Source organism: Corticium candelabrum, chromosome 8 (genome assembly GCF_963422355.1).
Source record: "Corticium candelabrum chromosome 8, ooCorCand1.1, whole genome shotgun sequence".
NCBI classification, from domain to species: Eukaryota; Metazoa; Porifera; class Homoscleromorpha; order Homosclerophorida; family Plakinidae; genus Corticium; species Corticium candelabrum.
The window spans coordinates 3,771,471-3,792,019 of NC_085092.1; the positions used below are offsets into that span (position 1 = coordinate 3,771,471).

The 20,549-nt window shown below is 42.7% G+C and overlaps 2 protein-coding genes and 1 long non-coding RNA gene across 3 annotated transcripts; 2 read left to right on the forward strand and 1 right to left on the reverse strand.

The window, feature by feature from the left end:
• Positions 1-2,593: 2,593 nt before the first annotated feature.
• Positions 2,594-4,819, reverse strand: LOC134182876 (uncharacterized protein K02A2.6-like). Its single transcript, XM_062650317.1, has 5 exons — positions 4,202-4,819; positions 3,784-4,128; positions 3,088-3,269; positions 2,670-2,953; positions 2,594-2,598 (listed from the first exon to the last, which is right to left on the reverse strand). The coding sequence occupies exons 1-5, from the start codon at positions 4,817-4,819 to the stop codon at positions 2,594-2,596; spliced, it is 1,434 nt and encodes a 477-aa protein (XP_062506301.1).
• Positions 4,820-6,283: 1,464 nt separating this feature from the next.
• On the forward strand, positions 6,284-16,178 carry LOC134182877 (ankyrin repeat and death domain-containing protein 1B-like). The gene is made up of 9 exons (XM_062650318.1): positions 6,284-6,444; positions 6,709-6,831; positions 7,247-7,345; positions 11,108-11,206; positions 12,615-12,704; positions 12,761-12,859; positions 14,345-14,434; positions 16,011-16,108; positions 16,157-16,178. Exons 1-9 carry the CDS (start codon positions 6,319-6,321, stop codon positions 16,176-16,178), a joined length of 846 nt encoding a protein of 281 aa, XP_062506302.1. The 5' UTR covers positions 6,284-6,318.
• Positions 16,179-16,190: 12 nt separating this feature from the next.
• Positions 16,191-19,880, forward strand: LOC134183045 (uncharacterized). Its single transcript, XR_009970432.1, has 4 exons — positions 16,191-16,255; positions 18,089-18,178; positions 18,235-18,333; positions 19,798-19,880. It is a non-coding gene; the product is annotated as an uncharacterized LOC134183045 (long non-coding RNA).
• Positions 19,881-20,549: the final 669 nt, after the last annotated feature.

Sequence of the window (20,549 nt, forward strand, 5' to 3'; positions counted from 1 at the left end):
CTATTGCTCTTTTCTAGAGTCTACAAACCTAAAATTAAATTTTACAATCCATACTATGCTGTAATAGCTTAGTAACCTGGAGAAAACACAACGTCGCTATGGCAACTATACGGGACTTTACGCTTGTCGACGGTCGTCTGAAAACAGCACTTGGGACAAGTCTACGATTACGGCGAACAGTTTTTTCCCAGGTTTCGAACTCTCTGAAGTACAGATAAACAGTCAAATGTTATTGGTATTCGAGGATTGTGATATATTCTATATACTAGTATACATGGCCCGTCCTTCGTATGGACAAGATACTGTAGTGTAAAGATAGGTCTGTGAACACGTCACGTGCAATCTTTGTTGCGAGATCCCGAATGTGCTGAATGAATTCGAATCTTGATCTTCGCGCTTGTTTCGATCGAAATCGACATACTCCCCGTGTAGTGCTTGCTGCAGAAAACGTGTAGGTTGGATTCGGTGCAAACGCAATCAGAATTTGGAGAGAAACGAAAGCGCTAGAAAAGTAAGTTTCGTCGGCAAGAGATATTCGATCGCTCGAAGCTTTGCGAAGGACGACGATGCATACGGTCTACACCGGACTGACGTGGGCGTGTGTTCGAATGAACCGGAATGTGTACAGTTTGCGTCATCGAAAAATTTTACGCGGGGGTCGACCCCTCGAGAGGGGACTCGGTGCATAATTTTTTAATTTTTTTACGCAAACCTTCCCCAGTGCGTGCCGATTTCGGTTGCGACCGGACAAAAGACGTGGCCCCCAAACGCGAACACACACACACACACACACACACACACACACACACACACACACACACAGACAATTTGAGCTTTATATATTAGATTAGATAGAACTACTATTCCCGCTCACGCTCTCCTACTTGGGTTCCCGGACATAGTCCGAGTCCCGTAATATCACATTCCTTACCCTCTCCTCAACAAACAAAAAACTAACACAAAAAGACAACAACAAAAAATTACAGTCATATTGGTAACTACTCAAAAGTCTACTCTCTGCAGCTATCTCTAAAAACAACAACACTAAATTCATCTCGTTAGCTACTTATAAGTCTAGTCTCTTCGGTGCCTTCCTCACTCGTTGCGACCTCTGGAGTTCCGTCATTTGGGGTTCCCTCTCTTCCGTTCTAATAGTATCCGCTGGTCTGAGCCGAGATTCTTTGTTTTCCTTCGGAGGGATTTCCCCCTTCTCTGTCTGGTTGTCTGTTTGTACCGGCGTCTGTGTCGAAACTTGCTCGCCCTCCTTTCCTTGAGAATCTCCCCTCTGCTCTTCTGTTTGTTGATGGGTCTCTCCCCCGTTTGTTGATGGGTCTCTTTTTGTTTCTCTTGAGCGTGTGCCGCGGGCTCGCCAACATCTCCTTCGTATATAACTGGTTGTTTATTCTCCGGTGTGCAATTGGTTTCCGCCACATTTTCCTCACGTTTGTATCTGGCTTTAATGTGGTCCTGATGCCGATTCACGATACATCCATCCTACAGCCGGCAAGTAAACGATAAAGGACCGTGCTGTTCTCGAATCTGTGCTCGAATCCATTGAAGACAAGACCCGAAATTGCGGACATATACATCTTGTTGTGTGCTAAATGGCCGGTTCCGAGCCTTGTTGTCGTGATGTTGTTTCTGCTCACTTTGCTTTCGACGTACTCTCTCTGCAATGTTTGGTTTCGCCAAATCAAATAAGGTCTTCGGTTTTCGCCGGAGGAGTAGCTCGGCTGGTGTTATTGCCGTTATCGTGTGAGGCGTGTTCCGGTAGGCCATTAGCACTCGTTGTAATTTTTCCTGAAACTTTCCTACTTCCATCTTTTTCAAACCTTGTTTCAACGTTTGTACCATCCGTTCAGCCAGCCCGTTTGAAGCGGGGTGATACGGCGCTGACTTGATGTGTGTAATACTGTTGGATATGCAAAACAACTCATAGTCTTGACTTGTGAAACAAGAGCCATTATCGGATACTATGATGTCCGGTATACCGTGAGTTGCGATGGATGCTCGGATACCCTCAATTGTTGCCCGTGACGCAGCTGATGACACGTTGTGTACCTCTAACCATTTGGAAAACGCGTCAACTATGACCAACAACATTGGGTGCTTTCACACGACGTTTCTCGCCTAGGTTAACTCTAATTGATTTAGTTCCAGACGCCTTTTAACTAATTGGTCTTCGGTAATAGCTTGGCTAACCTAGGTTAGCGCTAACCCACTTGCAAGCTAGGTTAGAACTCGGTCGCTCCGCCTTCTAGGCATAGCAAAGAATGGCACGTTTTCTAGAATGTGCTACGAACGCTTCAAAGCTGCACGGGCGCGTCTTCAGTAGAAAAGGAGAAGGCAAAGAAAAGCGCGTCGGCAACGAGAGGTCCTTTTTATTACTCTCCTAGTGTTGCTGTGCAGAATGTACAACCAGATGTTGCTTGTAAATATCATGTCTCTAGTGAGAGGACGAAACTCTCCAAACCTTCCAGACATTGACGAGACAACAATGACAAGATATATATATATATATATATATATATATATAACTAGTATCTAGATTGATTAGTGAGTCATTTCTGTGCTGTGTGAACGCTGCTCAGTACTAACCTAGGGCAATTACACAGTAATTATATGTTCCATATGGTAGTGTTTGCTTAGCTAGCTTAACCTAGGTTAACCTAAGGTCAGTGTGAAAGCACCCATTCTTCCCATAAACGGATCCGCGTAGTCTACGTGTAATCGCGACCACGGACGGTTTTGCCACTCCCACGGATGTAATGGAGCCACTGAACGCATCCTCCCGTGTTCCTGACACCGACCACATGATTTCACTGCTCGTTCCAAATCAGCATCAATCTTCGGCCACCAGACATACCCTCTTGCTAGGGCCTTCGCTTTACAAATGCCGGGATGGCCCTCGTGCAATGTGTCTAGCACTTTTGCCCTCGTTTGTGGAGGATTACTACACGGTGACCCCACATTACGCATCCGTCATGAACTGTGAGTTCATTTTGTCTGTGCCAGTATGCTTTGAAGTCCTCCCTGTCTGCATAAACTGTATTTGACAACGATTTTGGCCATCCAGTCATTACTCACGAACGGACAACTGACAAACAAGGGTCTTTACCCGTTTGAGCCTTTATTTGTTGGGCCGTTACTGGCGATTCGTCTAACTGCTCCATGACTAAAACAACTTCAACCGGCGCTTCCTCTTTGGGTTCCTTAACTTGTAGTGGTAAACGACTCAATGCATCTGCATTGCCATTCTGGGCCCTGCCCTGTATCGTAAATGATAGGTGTAAGCCGCCAATGTCAACCCCCAACGTTGAACTCTACTAGAGACTATTTCGGAAATGGCTTTCCCTTCTTGAAATAGTCCAAGCAGCGGCTTGTGGTCCGTCATGAGAGTGAACAACCGGCCAAACACGTACCTATGGAATTTATCCACGCCAAACACTAGGGCTAACGCCTCCTTGTCGAGCTGAGAGTATCTCTCTTCTGTATTGTTCAATGAATGCGACGCGAACGCGACCGGGCGTTCCGTTCCATTTCGCCACCTGTGAGACAGGACTGCGCCTACTCCGTACGAAGAAGCATCGCAGGATACGACAATGTCCACGTGGGGATCATAACATGCCAACACTTGATGGGACAACAACTTCCTTTTGCCTCCTTGAACGCTATCTGCTGTTTCCGTCCCCAATGCCAACGTACTCCTTTCTGGAGCAGTTCATGTAATGGCGCTAGTGTGGTGGAAAGCCGAAGTAGAAATCAGTTGTAGTAGTTTATCACTCCCAAAAAACTGCGTAATTCCTGAAGGTTACATGGAGCCGGGGCTTCCTTGATTGCTTTCCCTTTTTCTGCATCGGGGTGAACGCCCTGGTCATCTATGACGTGACCCAGATACGTTACCGATGTCTCCATGAACGTGTTCTTGTCTTTTCGTAACCTAAATCCTGCGTCTTCCAATCTTTGCAACACCTCCTCCAACCGTTCTGCGTTTTCTGCTTCCGTCGCCCCTATGACGAGAATGTCGTCCAAGTTGTTGTCAACGCCTGGAATTCCTCTGAGAACACTCTCTAACACTCTCTGAAAAATGCTGGGTGCGGACGATATTCCGAACGGTAATGTCGTGAACTGGAAAAGCCCCTTTGTGTGTTGATCGTTGTGTACTCTTGTGATTCCACCGATAAAGGAATTAGCTGTAAGCCTGGCTCAGGTCGAGCTTGGAAAAATATTTTCCTTGAGACAATTTTGCTACAATGTCTTCCACCTTGGGAATTAGATAAGTGTCCAGCTGCGCCGATCGGTTGATTGTTTGTTTAAAATCACCGCATATGCGTATTGATCTATCTAGTTTCACCACGGGTACCGCCCAAGTTGCATGTTCCACCGGTCTGAGAATTCTCTCTGCTTCTAGCTTCAACTGGTCGTCTACTCGTTGTCTCAAAGCGTACGGGACACTGCGTGCTTTACAGAAACGCTGTGTTTCGTTAGGATCAATCACAATAGTTGCCGCTGGCCCCTTGTATTCACCTAATTCTTTCTGAAAAAGAGCTTGATGTCTTGCCACTACCTCTGCTGCCCTTGGCGTATCCCTGACTCTAGCAATCTGGTGCCAGTCTAATCTCAACTGCTGCAACCAGTCCTGCCCAATAAACTGGATCCCTTGCCCCTGACAACCAGCGATGGAAGCTTGACCTTCTGTCCCGTATTGTTGACGCCCACTTGTACCTGAATCTCTCCTACCACCTGAATAGTGTCTCCTGTGTACGTCTTCAATCGCTTGTTGGTTGTTTTCAACGTAGGAGTGATCGGTCCTCTCCATGTTCGCGGATATGTCTCTTCCGATAACAAAGACACCAACGCCCCTGTGTCAAGTTCCATTTGAGTACCTTACCACTAGCCTCCACTGAAACCCATATTGGTTCAACTCTCCCTGGCACTGTTTTCTTGAAATAATATGTGTTTTCTTTCATTTCGTCCTCTGTCTCTAGAAACTCTTCGTCATGTACCATCTTGGTCTGTTGAGGTACGTGGAGTTTCTTAGCACTCTTTATCCTAGCGCTTGTCCTTGCTCGGCAAACTTTGGCAATGTGCCCCCGTGTCTTGCAAACAAAACACTCCGTATTTTAAATCTACAATTACTGGGTGTGTGGTTTGTTCCTCCACACCTTTGGCAGTGTAAATTACGCCTTGGTAGGGTGCTACGACTCGATCCTTGGCCGGACTCCTTGAGTTGATGGGCCGATTCCCGGTGAGTTTCGTCTCCTTTACCAACTCCTTCTGCACTGCTGCCACGTTCTTCCCAGCTGTCTCCATGGATCTAGCAATCTCCCACGCCCTCTGAAATGTCAAATTGCTCTCTGTAAGCAGACGTCGTTTGGTGCGATCATCCCTCACGCCACACACCAATCTATCACGAAGGTGGTCGTCTAGGCAATCTCCAAACTCACAAACTCCGTCAGTTCTCGCAGCTTTGCAACAAACGTAGAGACATCTTCCTGTAACTGTTAGATGCGTGTGTTGAATTCGTATGTCTGGACTATCACTGTTGGACGAGGGTTTACTGATTCTGTAGCGTTTCGCACAATTTTTGATACGGTGTGTCTGCAGGATTGCTGGGTCCTACCAGACTACGTAACAGATGATAAGTCTGCTTACCACACGAGTTCAGCAGAATTGCTCGTTTCCTGTGCTCGTCTACAGGTGATATGCCATTTGCTACAAAAAACTGTTCTAGGCGTTCCTAATACACACCCACTCTTCCGTCTTAGCTTCATATTCCTCAAATCGGCTGATTGGAAGCAAAAACGGAAACTGACATGGCATGACCGCATATGGGACCCCTCCCCAACCTCATTGGCTTGACCTGGTTCCGCTGCGTGATCTTGCTCCTCTTCCATTGTTGATCCTCGTCGCCGATGTGATATATTCTATATATTAGATAGAACTAAAGTTTTTACGATTCCCGCTCACGCTCTCCTACTTGGGTTCCCGGACTTATTCCGAGTCCCGTACTACCACAAGGATGCAACGAAAGTAATCGCTTTTCGCTAGTGGGCTGGGGGACTAGTGGTCTTGATACTGTCTGTGGCCGTCACAAATCTTGGTCGAGGCTCTGCCGTTCATGTAACAGCGCTCACCGTCGTGTAGTCCCGAAATGGGGTCCCGTCTCAATGTAGCCATCAATCGGTGCCGAATTGTATGAATATCTATAAGAAACTGTTGTAATTAGATTAAAGGTGACACGCGCCTGTAAATGAAATTTGCGCATGCGCAAAGACTGGAACGAAGTCGACGGTTTTACATTTACGCAGCGTTCGTATGGGTACAGGGTCTTCTAGTGAAGCTCTTTTTGATGCCGTGTGTGCAAAGGATGTAAGAAAAGCATCGGCAGCTCTCAAGAAAGGAGCAGATGTGAACGTGGTCTCAAAGGAGAAGATAAGAATTGTAAATTTACAGATCTAGTTTGTAGACTAGAGAGATTGGGTTCGACGTTGGTAAATGACGAGAAAGTGACGATCACGTTTACGATGTTGAGGTGGCGTTGGTTGGAAGTGCCGCCTCATTTTCTCTCGACCGGTATTAGTGAATGAATCGTTGCGTCGTTGTTAGGTTGTCGGTTGTCGTTTTGTATGGTCACGCCTTTACACATGGCACGTGACCTACACTACAAACTTCATTGACTTTAGTAACTAATTGTGTATTTCGTAGAGATTCTGTGGCCTTGCGTTGTGTCGTCCATCAGCGTTGCAAGTAGCATGTGCTGATTCGTCAATTGAACTGGTAAATTTGCTGCTAGAACATCAAGTAAACGTCAACTACCAACAGGATGAGGTAAGAGTGCAAATTTTAATGCAGTTTATTGTGTTTAAATAAATGAGTTTAGTTAGTAATGGTAATGGCATCTCTTTCCTGTGGTTAAAATGAATAGAAATATTAATGGATGCTCATTGTATTTCTACCTGTCTCATTGAACAGTTGAATGTATATGCTACAGAAAGTTGCTAACAGTTACTCATGTTGCTGCTGGTCTGGTTGTTTGCATGTTGTAATGTCAAATGTTTAGTGTAATGAGGTTACATTGTATTGTGAAGAATTGTGTTTGGTTAAATTTAATGAAGGACAGAGGTGAGTTGGATGTGAGGTTGATGTGCTATTTTTATAGTCAGTTGGTGTTCATACTTGTAGATGCATGTATTCATAATTGTACTCACTGATAATAACATGTGATGTCTCTTATCAATTGTAGAGTGAATGGACAGCTCTGCATTATGCTTGTTGTCGTAGTCATTTGTCTATTGTGGAGAATTTATTGTCATTGGGCTGTGACATAGAATCCAAGGACAAGGTGAGTGTGTTTACTTGTGACAGTATTTGTGTTTTAATTTTGTGAATTGAGAAATGATGTAAATGAGTGTTACAGTAGCAACACTGGATGTGTTCACACTAGGGCTAGAAAACCAGGGTGTGCGCTAAGTAATCAAAACACCCTGCTGTGATATCATGCAGCAAGGTAGGTGTGTTCTCACATGTTGAGCTTGAGCTTGTCCAGTTGCCTCTAATTAGTCACAATAGGCTGTGTGAACTTTATCAGACTGCAACTGATTGTTTCATGTTCTCGAGCTACACTACTCAATTCCCGTGCAAGAGTTGAAACATCTTCCGACTGCTTTCCGTCTTTGAGTGCCTTCTCCAGGTGTAGGGACCACATGCGTGTGATGGAACAGCAACAGTTGTGTGAATCTACGGATACGACAACGTCTTCCACCGCAGAATACTGCAAGTCGTGCTGCGGATTTGATTTGCTCAAGAAGTAACTGCCAGACGAACACAAAAGTAGAGCAACCTTCTTTGATTCATTGCTGTGATATGCAATATGAATAAACTGGAATGTTTTGACAAGCGGTATCCCCAGCTAAACCCAGTGCTAACCCTACGTTTCGGAAGGGCTAGGCTAGCCTTGCCCTGCTCTAACCCACATTCCTGTCGTAAACTGACTTGATGTATTGTAATTGGTTATGCTAAGCGGTAGCAAACCCAGTTCTAAACCCTAGTGTGAACACAGCTGCTGTGTTCATTGAAGAAGGTAGATTGAAAGTAGTTTCTTAAGTCTGGGATAATTGTCACTTGGTTTATTGCTGACGTGTAAAACACTAGGTATAGTAACATATGTACGTAAGACCAACCAACTGCTAGGCAACAGTATAACTTGTGACCACTGAGGAAGTTAGACAAATACATGACGGAATGTCAGTTTCTTTCTCACGCTTTCTAGTTGCTTCTAATTAATTGCTTTTAATCCCCAAGCTATGACACACTGATGGTTTGCACTGCAGTGCTTCAACCACTTTCATTAGTTGATGTAGCTGAGTGAATTGTGCAAGTTTGATTAGAAAGAACAGTAAAGCCAATGCACGTAGATTACAATGAAACAATGAAGCAACGAGAGAGAATATTGGTGAAAGTTTTGTAACAGTAACAATTAACTGGAGAGGATAGAAGAGAGACGAGTGTTAAGGCCGGTCCACGGTATTGACGCTGACGCTCAGCTCAGCTGAGCGTCAACATCAATGACACCGCCTTGATGCAGGCGGCATCCTTTGATGTTGACGCTGACGCTGATGCTGGAATAGATTAGCGTCGTACTGTGAACCGGGCTTTATTGGATGAGTGAGAGAGAAAAAGAAACATGGAAGTGCATAACTTGTAACTACAGGTGGAGGGGTCTTTATTTACAAGTGTAGAATAGAGTCATAGATATCAAGGTATGACTCCTTGGGGGTTTTTTGTAGGAAGGGCTTAGATAACCTAATGAACGTAACTAAAAGATTAATGAAGCAAATATGTAGATGAAGCTGGCCCTTCAACTTCACACTTGCAAGCACCTCCTTTCTGGATGCCTGTGTGAGATAGATAGATAATCATAGTACATTGATGCAAACAAAACAGTAGAAGTGCGTACATGTGGGTGAAAAACGACAAAACAAATCCCGGATGCCTACAGAGGGAACTCAACTGTACAGTGTATTTGTAGGGTCTTTGTGAGCTCCAATAAGGGTTAGGGTCAGTATGTAACATCACCTACATTACCAACTTTGGCTACGCCTCTTTGGGGGCGGGGCTAAATTTGTGCATAGATGAGGATGCAGGTTTGAAAGGGGTTAGGAAAATGCATAGAGCACTAACTGTTGAATGTGTTGTTTCACTTATTGCTTCTTTATATGTTGTGTTAGGGTTAATACATTAGATTATATTACAGTGCAACTACACCAGTTTTGTTGTACTCGATAGAATGTTATTGGCAAGATTCACTTTCACTGTTTATATCAGCAAACCATGGTTGTTGAGTTGTTGTGCAGCAGTAGACACAAGAATGTAATACCTTACTGACGCTATTAATACCCCAGTCCTCCAGTAAAGTCCCATTCCCATCTTTGGTCCAGGTCCTAAGATTTTCACACCTTTTTGTTCTCTAATTGGTGCTAATTGGCGCTTTCTATATCAACTAGCTTCTTTAATTGCCTACGAATTTGGCAACCTGTTCTAGGCAGCTACAGTGTGCCCAAGAGATATCGTAGCTTCACTGTTGAATACATGATCAGCATTGTTGAATGGCATCGAGGCAATAGCTTGGTGGTGTCAAAAACCGCCAACCAATTTAGCATTGACAGGAAGTGTGTGCAGGACTGAAATGCAAAGTACGAGGAGCTAAAGCGACACGAAGCAACTCCGAAAGGAAAGAAAGCAAGAAAGATGCACAACAGACATGAACCATTAAGTGTGCAGCTTGATGACCGGGTGTTTGACTTTTTGCAAGAGAAGCGAAAGTTTGGCCTGGCAGTTTCTAACGTCGCACTGATAGACGAAGCAAAGCGAGTTGCTGCAGAACTAAACATTGTAGGATTTAAAGCAAGCAATGGATGGCTTGTCAGGTGGAAGCAACGCTTTAACGTAGGACTACGGCACAAAACGAATGAGTCTCCATCCCTTCCGGAGCGATATCAAGATGGCCCTTCTCGGATTTTACCGACAAATTATCTGGTTGCGTGAAATACATGACTATACTTCGTATAATTTGGCAAACATGGATGAGACAATGGTTCGCTATGACAGTGCTGCTACCGTTACCAACAACGTTCATGGTGAAAAGACCATAAGAGTACGAGGTACCGGTTACCAGAAGAAAGGCCGCACTGTTGCTCTTACAATTACAGCTAGCGGGCACAAGCTGCCGGCACTTGTCATATTCAAGGAGCCAACAGGTGCAATCGGTCCGCAAGTGAGGCGCCATTTGATGATTCCAGCTGATGTCCTTGTAACTGCGTCAAAGAGCGGTTGGATGACTAGAGAAACAATGGCCCTTTGGATTAGAAGGGTGTGGGGTAATCCTGAAGACGATGTTTGACGTCTCCTCGTACTAGATGAGTACAGAGTGCACAAAACGGAAGAGGTGAGAGAGTATGCGGAAGATAAGAAAACCGAGCTCGTCTATGTTGCTGGTGGGTGTACTAGCCTCGCACAACCACTAGATGTTTCAATCAATAAGCCATTTAAGTCGAGTATGCGTCATTTGTGGGAACGATGGGCATTTCATAACCTGAGAGGCACAGCTAGGGTGCATCCGTCACGGCAGCAAGTAATCAACTGGATTTCCAAAGCATGGTCATCCATTTTACCAAATACAATTGTGAAATCATTTCTCTGTTGTGGAATCTCCAATGCCATGGACGGATCACAAGATGATTAGTTATTAGATCACTTTCCACTAGATGAAGCAGAGACGAGACAAGAGGCAGCAAGCTTGCTATTCAGTGACTCTGAATCAGATTCCGAGTTTAAAAGTCTTAATGACTCAGATTTAGATGATTAGATTCTTCATTTTATCTTGTGACTGCGGTCGTCCGCAATGGATGGCTTGTCAGGTGGTTAATTACTTGTTAATTGATTAAGTTAATTACTTCCGCCAATTAACACCTCCAGGTGTCAGGTTTTGAGTAAAGTCTCATCCTCTAGTTTACCTTTGATGCTAGCCAACCATGGGGTGGGGTATTAATCGCGTCAGTACGTTATTACTTTTGCTGACTTGTAGTTATTGTTTCAAATTGTTTAGAATGGCTACACACCATTTCTAGTTGCATGTCGTCTTGGTCGTTTACCTGCAGTACAACATCTCATTCAATCAAAGTGCAACAAAGCAGCAACAACTAATGTAAGTTTGTTTGTATGTAACATATTTTGTGATGACATTGAAACTGTTGTTTGTGACATGCCATAAATTACATGGGCCTGTGATGGTATGAAGTGTGTGTGTGTAACATGATTGCAATGCAGGTTTGGTTTCTGTACAGTGCAGTGCTTTTTGTACATGATGTGGCATGAGAGCATGTGAGAGGACGGGGAGATAAGAGCAGTTCTGGGGTCTTTGCTATTGTAATTGAGTTTGGAAGCAGGCTTGAAGACTTGCTTTTTTACTAGCCTAGCAGAGTCTCGCAGTCGACTCGTTATTAACAGTCTATTTACAATGATTTGAGAAGCACACGGTTTGTTTAATTGTTGGCGATTTCCAACCCGTGTCTTTCGATCAAAGACATCTACGGGAAACAGTGTGCAAGGGAGTCTCAGTCTTTATACAATTGCAGAATTTGATGCAGCAATTCTAAGCCAAGACACTACAAACACAGCTGAACAGGAACTGCACATGAAGTTTCATCATCGGTCGTTCTAATGAAACAGAGTGTCTTTGCCTTTAATATAATACGCGTTTCTTGTCAACATGCTCTTGACTTTGGCCACTTGTTTGGGGTAACAAAGACTGAAATCAGTGAAATGTACGTGAAGACTGTCGTAATTGCGATTGGAAAGGGAAGGAAGTCAAACAGTCCCTTTCATGTCACTCTGGCACCAAGAGGGCAGATCTGATTGCAAGCAAGCTCTGAATTAACAGACACAGCTTACACCCTCACATCTCACAAGCTACAAATACATCCAGTTAACTCATTAAGTCTTACATCTGCAGTTGCAATGTTGTTGTTTAGCTGGTTTTGTATTAGCATTCTCATCACTGATTTTGGATGTTTTTGTCAGACCAGGGGTTTCAATTGGATTGGTTGCAGTAGAGCGAAGGACCTTCTTGAATAAACAGATTGCTTATTCTCCTCACCCTTTCATTTCTCCCACCTCGTGTGAAAAAAGTCTAGGCCGAGGCTAAGGTAGCTTGCACATTGATTCCAACATGAGTTTTTTCACCCTTCTAACTGTAGGTATTGGTTGTAATGCAACTACTGCAAACACTGCATTGATCTTCATATCACTTATAAGACATGTTTTGTCCTGATTTCAGACAAGCCAATTTAAGTTACCAAAGGTTCAGACCAAAGACCATCTGACCGACTTGACAGAGTGGAAACTTGTACAGACACAGTACTACTAGCATCTGCAATTGATCCTTTCCCATCTGTGATGTTCAGAGTATCAACAACTATATTGTTCACAGAAGTTTGATTGCTGTTTAACTTTTAATTGATTCTAATGCAATTATGTCAATTGTACATGTTTGCATTCATTGCAGTTAGTATTGTACTGATAAATGTTCTTCTAACATTGTGTGTCAACTACAGGATGGAGAGACAGCTCTACACGTTGCTGGTAATGTTGAGGTAGTTGATTATCTCGTGAGCATTGGTCTCAACATTGAAGATCGTGATGAGGTTTTACTGTTAACATTACGTTTGCTGACTTGTAGTTATTGTTTCAAATTGTTTAGAATGGCTACACACCATTTCTAGATGCATGTCATTCTGGTCGTTTACCTGTAGTAGAACGTCTCATTCAATTAAAGTGCAACAAAGCAGCAACAACTAATGTAAGTTTGTTTATATGTAACATATTTTGTGATGACATGCAAAGTGTTGTTTGTGACATGCGATAATTTGCATGTACCTGTGATAGTATGAAGTGTGTGTGTGTGTGTGTGTGTGTGTGTGTGTGTGTGTGTGTGTGTGTGTGCACGCGTTCGTGCATGCGTGCGTGCGTGCATGTGTGTATAACATGATCGCACTGCAGGTTTGTTTCTCTACAGTGCAGTGCTTTTTGTACGTGAGGTGGCATGAGAGCACGTGAGAGGACGGGGAGATAAGAGCAGTTCTGGGGTCTTTGCTATTGTAATTGAGTTTGGAAGCAGGCGTGAAGACTTGCTTTTTTACTAGTCTAGCAGAGTCTCACAGTCGACTCGTTTTTAACAGTCTGCTTACAATGATTTGAGAAGCACACGGTTTGTTTAATTGTTGGCGATTTCCAACCGGTGTCCTTCGATCAAAGACATCTATGAGAAACAGTGTGCAAGGGAGTCTCAGTCTTTATACAATTGCAGAATTTGATGCAGCAATTCTAAGCCAAGACGCTACAAACACAGCTGAACAGGAACTGCACGTGAAGTTTCATCATTGGTCGTTCTAATGAAACAGTGTGTCTTTGCCTTTAATATAATACGCATTTCTTGTCAGCATGCTCTTGACTTTGGCCACTTGTTTGGGGTAACAAAGACTGAAATCAGTGAAATGTACGTGAAGACTGTCGTAATTGCGATTGGAAAGGGAAGGAAGTCAAACAGTCTCTTTCATGTCACTCTGGCACCAAGAGGGCAGATCTGATTGCAAGCAAGCTCTGATGTAACAGACACAGCTTACACCCTCACATCTCACAAGCTACAAATACTTCCAGTTAACTCATTAAGTCTTACATCTGCAGTTGCAATGTTGTTGTTTAGCTGGTTTTGTATTAGCATTCTCATCACTGATTTTGGATGTTTTTGTCAGACCAGGGGTTTCAATTGGATTGGTTGCAGTAGAGCGAAGGACCTTCTTGAATAAACAGATTGCTTATTCTCCTCACCCTTTCATTTCTCCCACCTCTTGTGAAAAAAGTCTAGGCCGAGGCTAAGGTAGCTTGCACATTGATTCCAACATGAGTTTTTTCACCCTTCTAACTGTAGGTATTGGTTGTAATGCAACTACTGCAAACACTGCATTGATCTTCATATCACTTATAAGACATGTTTAGTCCTGATTTCAGACAAGCCAATTTAAGTTACCAAAGGTTCAGACCAAAGACCATCTGACCGACTTGACAGAGTGGAAACTTGTACAGACACAGTACTACTAGCATCTGCAATTGATCCTTTCCCATCTGTGATGTTCAGAGTATCAACAACTATATTGTTTACAGAAGTTTGATTGCTGTTTAACTTTTAATTGATTCTAATGCAATTATGTCAATTGTACATGTTTGCATTCATTGCAGTTAGTATTGTACTGATAAATGTTCTTCTAACATTGTGTGTCAACTACAGGGTGGAGAGACAGCTCTACACGTTGCTGGTAATGTTGAGGTAGTTGATTATCTCTTGAGCATTGGTCTCAACATTGAAGATCGTGATGAGGTTTTACTGTTAACATTACATTTGCTGACTTGTAGTTATTGTTTCAAATTATTTAGGATGGCTACACACCATTTCTAGATGCATGTCATGCTTGTCGTTTACCTGTAGTAGAACGTCTCATTCAATTAAAGTGCAACAAAGCAGCAACAACTAATGTAAGTTTGTTTGTATGTAACACATTTTGTGATGACATTCAAAGTGTTGTTTGTGACATGTGATGATTTGCATGTGCCTGTGATAGTATGAAGTGTGTGTGTGTGTGTGTGTGTGTAACATGATTGCAATGCAGGTTTGGTTTCTGTACAGTGCAGTGCTTTTTGTACATGATGTGGCATGAGAGCACGTGAGAGGACGGGGAGATAAGAGCAGTTCTGGGGTCTTTGCTATTGTAATTGAGTTTGGAAGCAGGCTTGAGGACTTGCTTTTTTACTAGCCTAGCAGAGTCTCGCAGTCGACTCGTTATTAACAGTCTACTTACAATGATTTGAGAAGCACACGGTTTGTTTAATTGTTGGCGATTTCCGATCCGTGTCTTTCGATCAAAGACATCTACGGGAAACAGTGTGCAAGGGAGTCTCAGTCTTTATACAATTGCAGAATTTGATGCAGCAATTCTAAGCCAATACGCTACAAACACAGCTGAACAGGAACTGCACGTGAAGTTTCATCATCGGTCGTTCTAATGAAACAGAGTGTCTTTGCCTTTAATATAATACGCGTTTCTTGTCAGCATGCTCTTGACTTTGGCCACTTGTTTGGGGTAACAAAGACTGAAATCAATGAAATGTACGTGAAGACTGTCGTAATTGCGATTGGAAAGGGAAGGAAGTCAAACAGTCACTTTCATGTCACTCTGGCACCAAGAGGGCAGATCTGATTGCAAGCAAGCTCTGAATTAACAGACACAGCTTGCACCCTCACATCTCACAAGCTATAAATACATCCAGTTAACTCATTAAGTCTTACATCTGCAGTTGCAATGTTGTTGTTTAGCTGGTTTTGTATTAGCATTCTCATCACTGATTTTGGATGTTTTTGTCAGACCAGGGGTTTCAATTGGATTGGTTGCAGTAGAGCGAAGGACCTTCTTGAATAAACAGATTGCTTATTCTCCTCACCCTTTCATTTCTCCCATCTCGCGTGAAAAAAAGTCTAGGCCGAGGCTAAGGTAGCTTGCACATTGATTCCAACATGAGTTTTTTCACCCTTCTAACTGTAGGTATTGGTTGTACTGCAACTACTGCAAACACTGCATTGATCTTCATATCACTTATAAGACATGTTTAGTCCTGATTTCAGACAAGCCAATTTAAGTTACCAAAGGTTCAGACCAAAGACCATCTGACCGACTTGACAGAGTGGAAACTTGTACAGACACAGTACTACTAGCATCTGCAATTGATCCTTTCCCATCTGTGATGTTCAGAGTATCAACAACTATATTGTTTACAGAAGTTTGATTGCTGTTTAACTTTTAATTGGTTCTAATGCAATTATGTCAATTGTACATGTTTGCATTCATTGCAGTTAGTATTGTACTGATAAATGTTCTTCTAACATTGTGTGTCAACTACAGGGTGGAGAGACAGCTCTACACGTTGCTGGTAATGTTGAGGTAGTTGATTATCTCGTGAGCATTGGTCTCAACATTGAAGATCGTGATGAGGTTTTACTGTTAACATTACGTTTGCTGACTTGTAGTTATTGTTTCAAATTGTTTAGAATGGCTGCACAGCATTTCTAGATGCATGTCATTCTGGTTGTTTACCTGTAGTAGAACGTCTCATTCAATTAAAGTGCAACAAAGCAGCAACAACTAATGTAAGTTTGTTTGTATGTAACACATTTTGTGATGACATTCAAAGTGTTGTTTGTGACATGTGATGATTTGCATGTGCCTGTGATAGTATGAAGTGTGTGTGTGTGTGTGTGTGTGTGTGTGTGTGTGTGTGTGTGTGTGTGTGTGTGTGTGTGTGTGTGTGTGTGTGTGTGTGTGTGTGTGTGTGTGTGTGTGTGTAACATGATCGCAATGCAGGTTTGGTTTCTGTACAGTGCAGTGCTTTTTGTACGTGAGGTGGCATGAGAGCACGTGATAGGACGGGGAGATAAGAGCAGTTCTGGGGTCTTTGCTATTGTAATTGAGTTTGGAAGTAGGCGTGAAGACTTCCTTTTTTACTAGCCTAGCAGAGTCTCACAGTCGACTCGTTACTAACAGTGTACTTACAGTGACTTGAGAAGCACACAGTTTGTTTAATTCTTGGCGATTTCCAACCCGTATCCTTTGATCAAAGACATCTACTGGAATCAGTGTGCAAGGGAGTCTCAGTCTTCGTACAATTGCAGAATTTGATGCAGCAATTCTAAGCCAGGACGCTACAAACACAGCTGAACAGGAACTGCACGTGAAGTTTCATTATCGGTCGTTCTAATGAAACAGAGTGTCTTTGCCTTTAATATAATACGCGTTTCTTGTCAGCATACTCTTCGCTTTTTGTCACTGGTCTGGGGTAACAAAGACTGAGATCAGTGAAATGTACATGAAGACTGTCATAATTGCGATTGGAAAGGGAAGGATGTCAAATAGTCACTTTCATGTCACTCTGCCACCAAGAGGGCAGATCTGACTGCAAGCAAGCTGTGAAGTAACAGACACAGCTTGCACCCTAACATCTCACATGCCATAAATACATTGAGGTAGCTCATTTAGTATTTAGTCTTACATCTGCCGTTGCAATAACGTTGTTTTGCTGGGTTACTATTAGCATTCTCATCACTGATTCTGTATGGTGTTTATCTGAAGAGGGGTTTTGATTGGCTTGCTATTGAATAGGGCGAAGAATGGACCTCCTTCAGTGTGACGTAGTGCCCAGACCGCTTATTCTCCTCGCCCTTTCATTCTCCCACCTTGCATAGAAGTGGTCTGGCTGGAGGCTCATTTAGCTTGCACATTGATTTCAAAATCAGTTTATTTCATTCTAACTGTATAGGTGTTGGTTGTAATGCCATTAAACACTGCATTGATCTTCACATCACTTATAAGACATGTTTAATCCTGATTTCAAACAATCCAATTTTTATTTTAGCAAAAGTTCATACCAAAGACCATCGGACCGACTTGACAGAGTCGAAACTTGTACAGACACAGTACTACTTACAGCTGTAATAGATCCATGCCCATCGGTGATGTTTGGAGTAGATGAACTCTAATTTACATGAACTGCAGTCTTGTGGGTCAGACGACCTGACACAAACAAAGCGAGAGGATTCCAGAACATGAATATAGATACGACTTTTTAATTAATGAATGTAGAACTGAATTGGTGATAGTCTTTTTGCATAACTGCGCTGATCAAGCCACTTGTGCATGCTGGGTTTCTGTTTATTGGAAAATTGTTGAGCAAACAAAGTATGTCGTTCTTGTGTTGATCCTAGTGGGTTGTTTTAACTAGCAAACTGACTTTCGTAGTACCAAGTCATTTATCATTTCTCTTTCTTTGTATCAACAACAATATTATTGACTCGACTTATCCAGAAGTTTGTTTACTATTTGACTTTTAATTGGTTTTAATGCAATTATGTCTGTTGTATGTTTGCATTCATTGCAGTTATTGTTGTACTGATAAATGTTCTTCTAACATTGTGTATCAACTACAGTGTGGAAGGACAGCTCTACACGTTGCTGGTAATGTGGAGGTAGTTGATTATCTCTTTAGCATTGGCCTCAACATTGAAGATCGTGATGAGGTTTTACTGTTAATATTACTTTTGCTGACTTGTAGTTATTGTTTCAAATTGTTTAGAATGGCTACACACCATTTCTAGAGGCATGTCGTGATGGTCGTTTACCTGTAGTAGAACGTCTCATTCAATTAAAGTGCAACAAAGCAGCAACAACTAATGTAAGTTTGTTTGTATGTAACACATTTTGTGATGACATTCAAAGTGTTGTTTGTGACATGTGATGATTTGCATGTGCCTGTGATAGTATGAAGTGTGTGTGTGTGTGTGTGTGTGTGTGTGTGTGTGTGTGTGTGTGTGTGTGTGTGTGTGTGTGTGTGTAACATGATTGCAATGCAGGTTTGGTTTCTGTACAGTGCAGTGCTTTTTGTACATGATGTGGCATGAGAGCACGTGAGAGGACGGGGAGATAAGAGCAGTTCTGGGGTCTTTGCTATTGTAATTGAGTTTGGAAGCAGGCTTGAGGACTTGCTTTTTTACTAGCCTAGCAGAGTCTCGCAGTCGACTCGTTATTAACAGTCTACTTACAATGATTTGAGAAGCACACGGTTTGTTTAATTGTTGGCGATTTCCAACTCGTGTCCTTCGATCAAAGACATCTACGGGAAACAGTGTGCAAGGGAGTCTCAGTCTTTATACAATTGCAGAATTTGATGCAGCAATTCTAAGCCAAGACACTACAAACACAGCTGAACAGGAACTGCACTTGAAGTTTCATCATCGGTCGTTCTAATGAAACAGAGTGTCTTTGCCTTTAATATAATACGCGTTTCTTGTCAGCATGCTCTTGACTTTGGCCACTTGTTTGGGGTAACAAAGACTGAAATCAGTGAAATGTACGTGAAGACTGTCGTAATTGCGATTCAAAAGGGAAGGAAGTCAAACAGTCACTTTCATGTCACTCTGGCACCAAGAGGGCAGATCTGATTGCAAGCAAGCTCTGAATTAACAGACACAGCTTGCACCCTCACATCTCACAAGCTATAAATACATCCAGTTAACTCATTAAGTCTTACATCTGCAGTTGCAATGTTGTTGTTTAGCTGGTTTTGTATTAGCATTCTCATCACTGATTTTGGATGTTTTTGTCAGACCAGGGGTTTCAATTGGATTGGTTGCAGTAGAGCGAAGGACCTTCTTGAATAAACAGATTGCTTATTCTCCTCACCCTTTCATTTCTCCCACCTCGTGTGAAAAAAGTCTAGGCCGAGGCTAAGGTAGCTTGCACATTGATTCCAACATGAGTTTTTTCACCCTTCTAACTGTAGGTATTGGTTGTAATGCAACTACTGCAAACACTGCATTGATCTTCATATCACTTATAAGACATGTTTTGTCCTGATTTCAGACAAGCCAATTTAAGTTACCAAAGGTTCAGACCAAAGACCATCTGACCGACTTGACAGAGTGGAAACTTGTACAGACACAGTACTACTAGCATCTGCAATTGATCCTTTCCCATCTGTGATGTTCAGAGTATCAACAACTATATTGTTCACAGAAGTTTGATTGCTGTTTAACTTTTAATTGATTCTAATGCAATTATGTCAATTGTACATGTTTGCATTCACTGCAGTTAGTATTGTACTGATAAATGTTCTTCTAACATTGTGTGTCAACTACAGGGTGGAGAGACAGCTCTACACGTTGCTGGTAATGTTGAGGTAGTTGATTATCTCGTGAGCATTGGTCTCAACATTGAAGATCGTGATGAGGTTTTACTGTTAACATTACGTTTGCTGACTTGTAGTTATTGTTTCAAATTGTTTAGAATGGCTGCACAGCATTTCTAGATGCATGTCATTCTGGTTGTTTACCTGTAGTAGAACGTCTCATTCAATTAAAGTGCAACAAAGCAGCAACAACTAATGTAAGTTTGTTTGTATGTAACACATTTTGTGATGACATTCAAAGTGTTGTTTGTGACATGTGATGATTTGCATGTACCTGTGATAGTATGAAGTGTGTGTGTGTGTGTGTGTGTGTGTGTGTGTGTGTGTGTGTGTGTGTGTGTGTGTGTGTGTGTGTGTGTGTGTGTGTGTGTGTGTGTGTGTGTGTGTGTGTGTGTGTGTGTGTGTGTGTGTGTGTGTGTGTGTGTGTGTGTGTGTGTGTGTGTGTGTGTGTGTGTGTGTGTGTGTGTGTGTGTGTGTGTGTGTGTGTGTGTGTGTGTGTGTGTGTGTGTGTGTGTGTGTGTGTGTGTGTGTGTGTGTGTGTGTGTGTGTGTGTGTGTGTGTGTGTGTGTGTGTGTGTGTGTGTGTGTGTGTGTGTGTGTGTGTGTGTGTGTGTGTGTGTGTGTGTGTGTGTGTGTGTGTGTGTGTGTGTGTGTGTGTGTGTGTGTGTGTGTGTGTGTGTGTGTGTGTGTGTGTGTGTGTGTGTG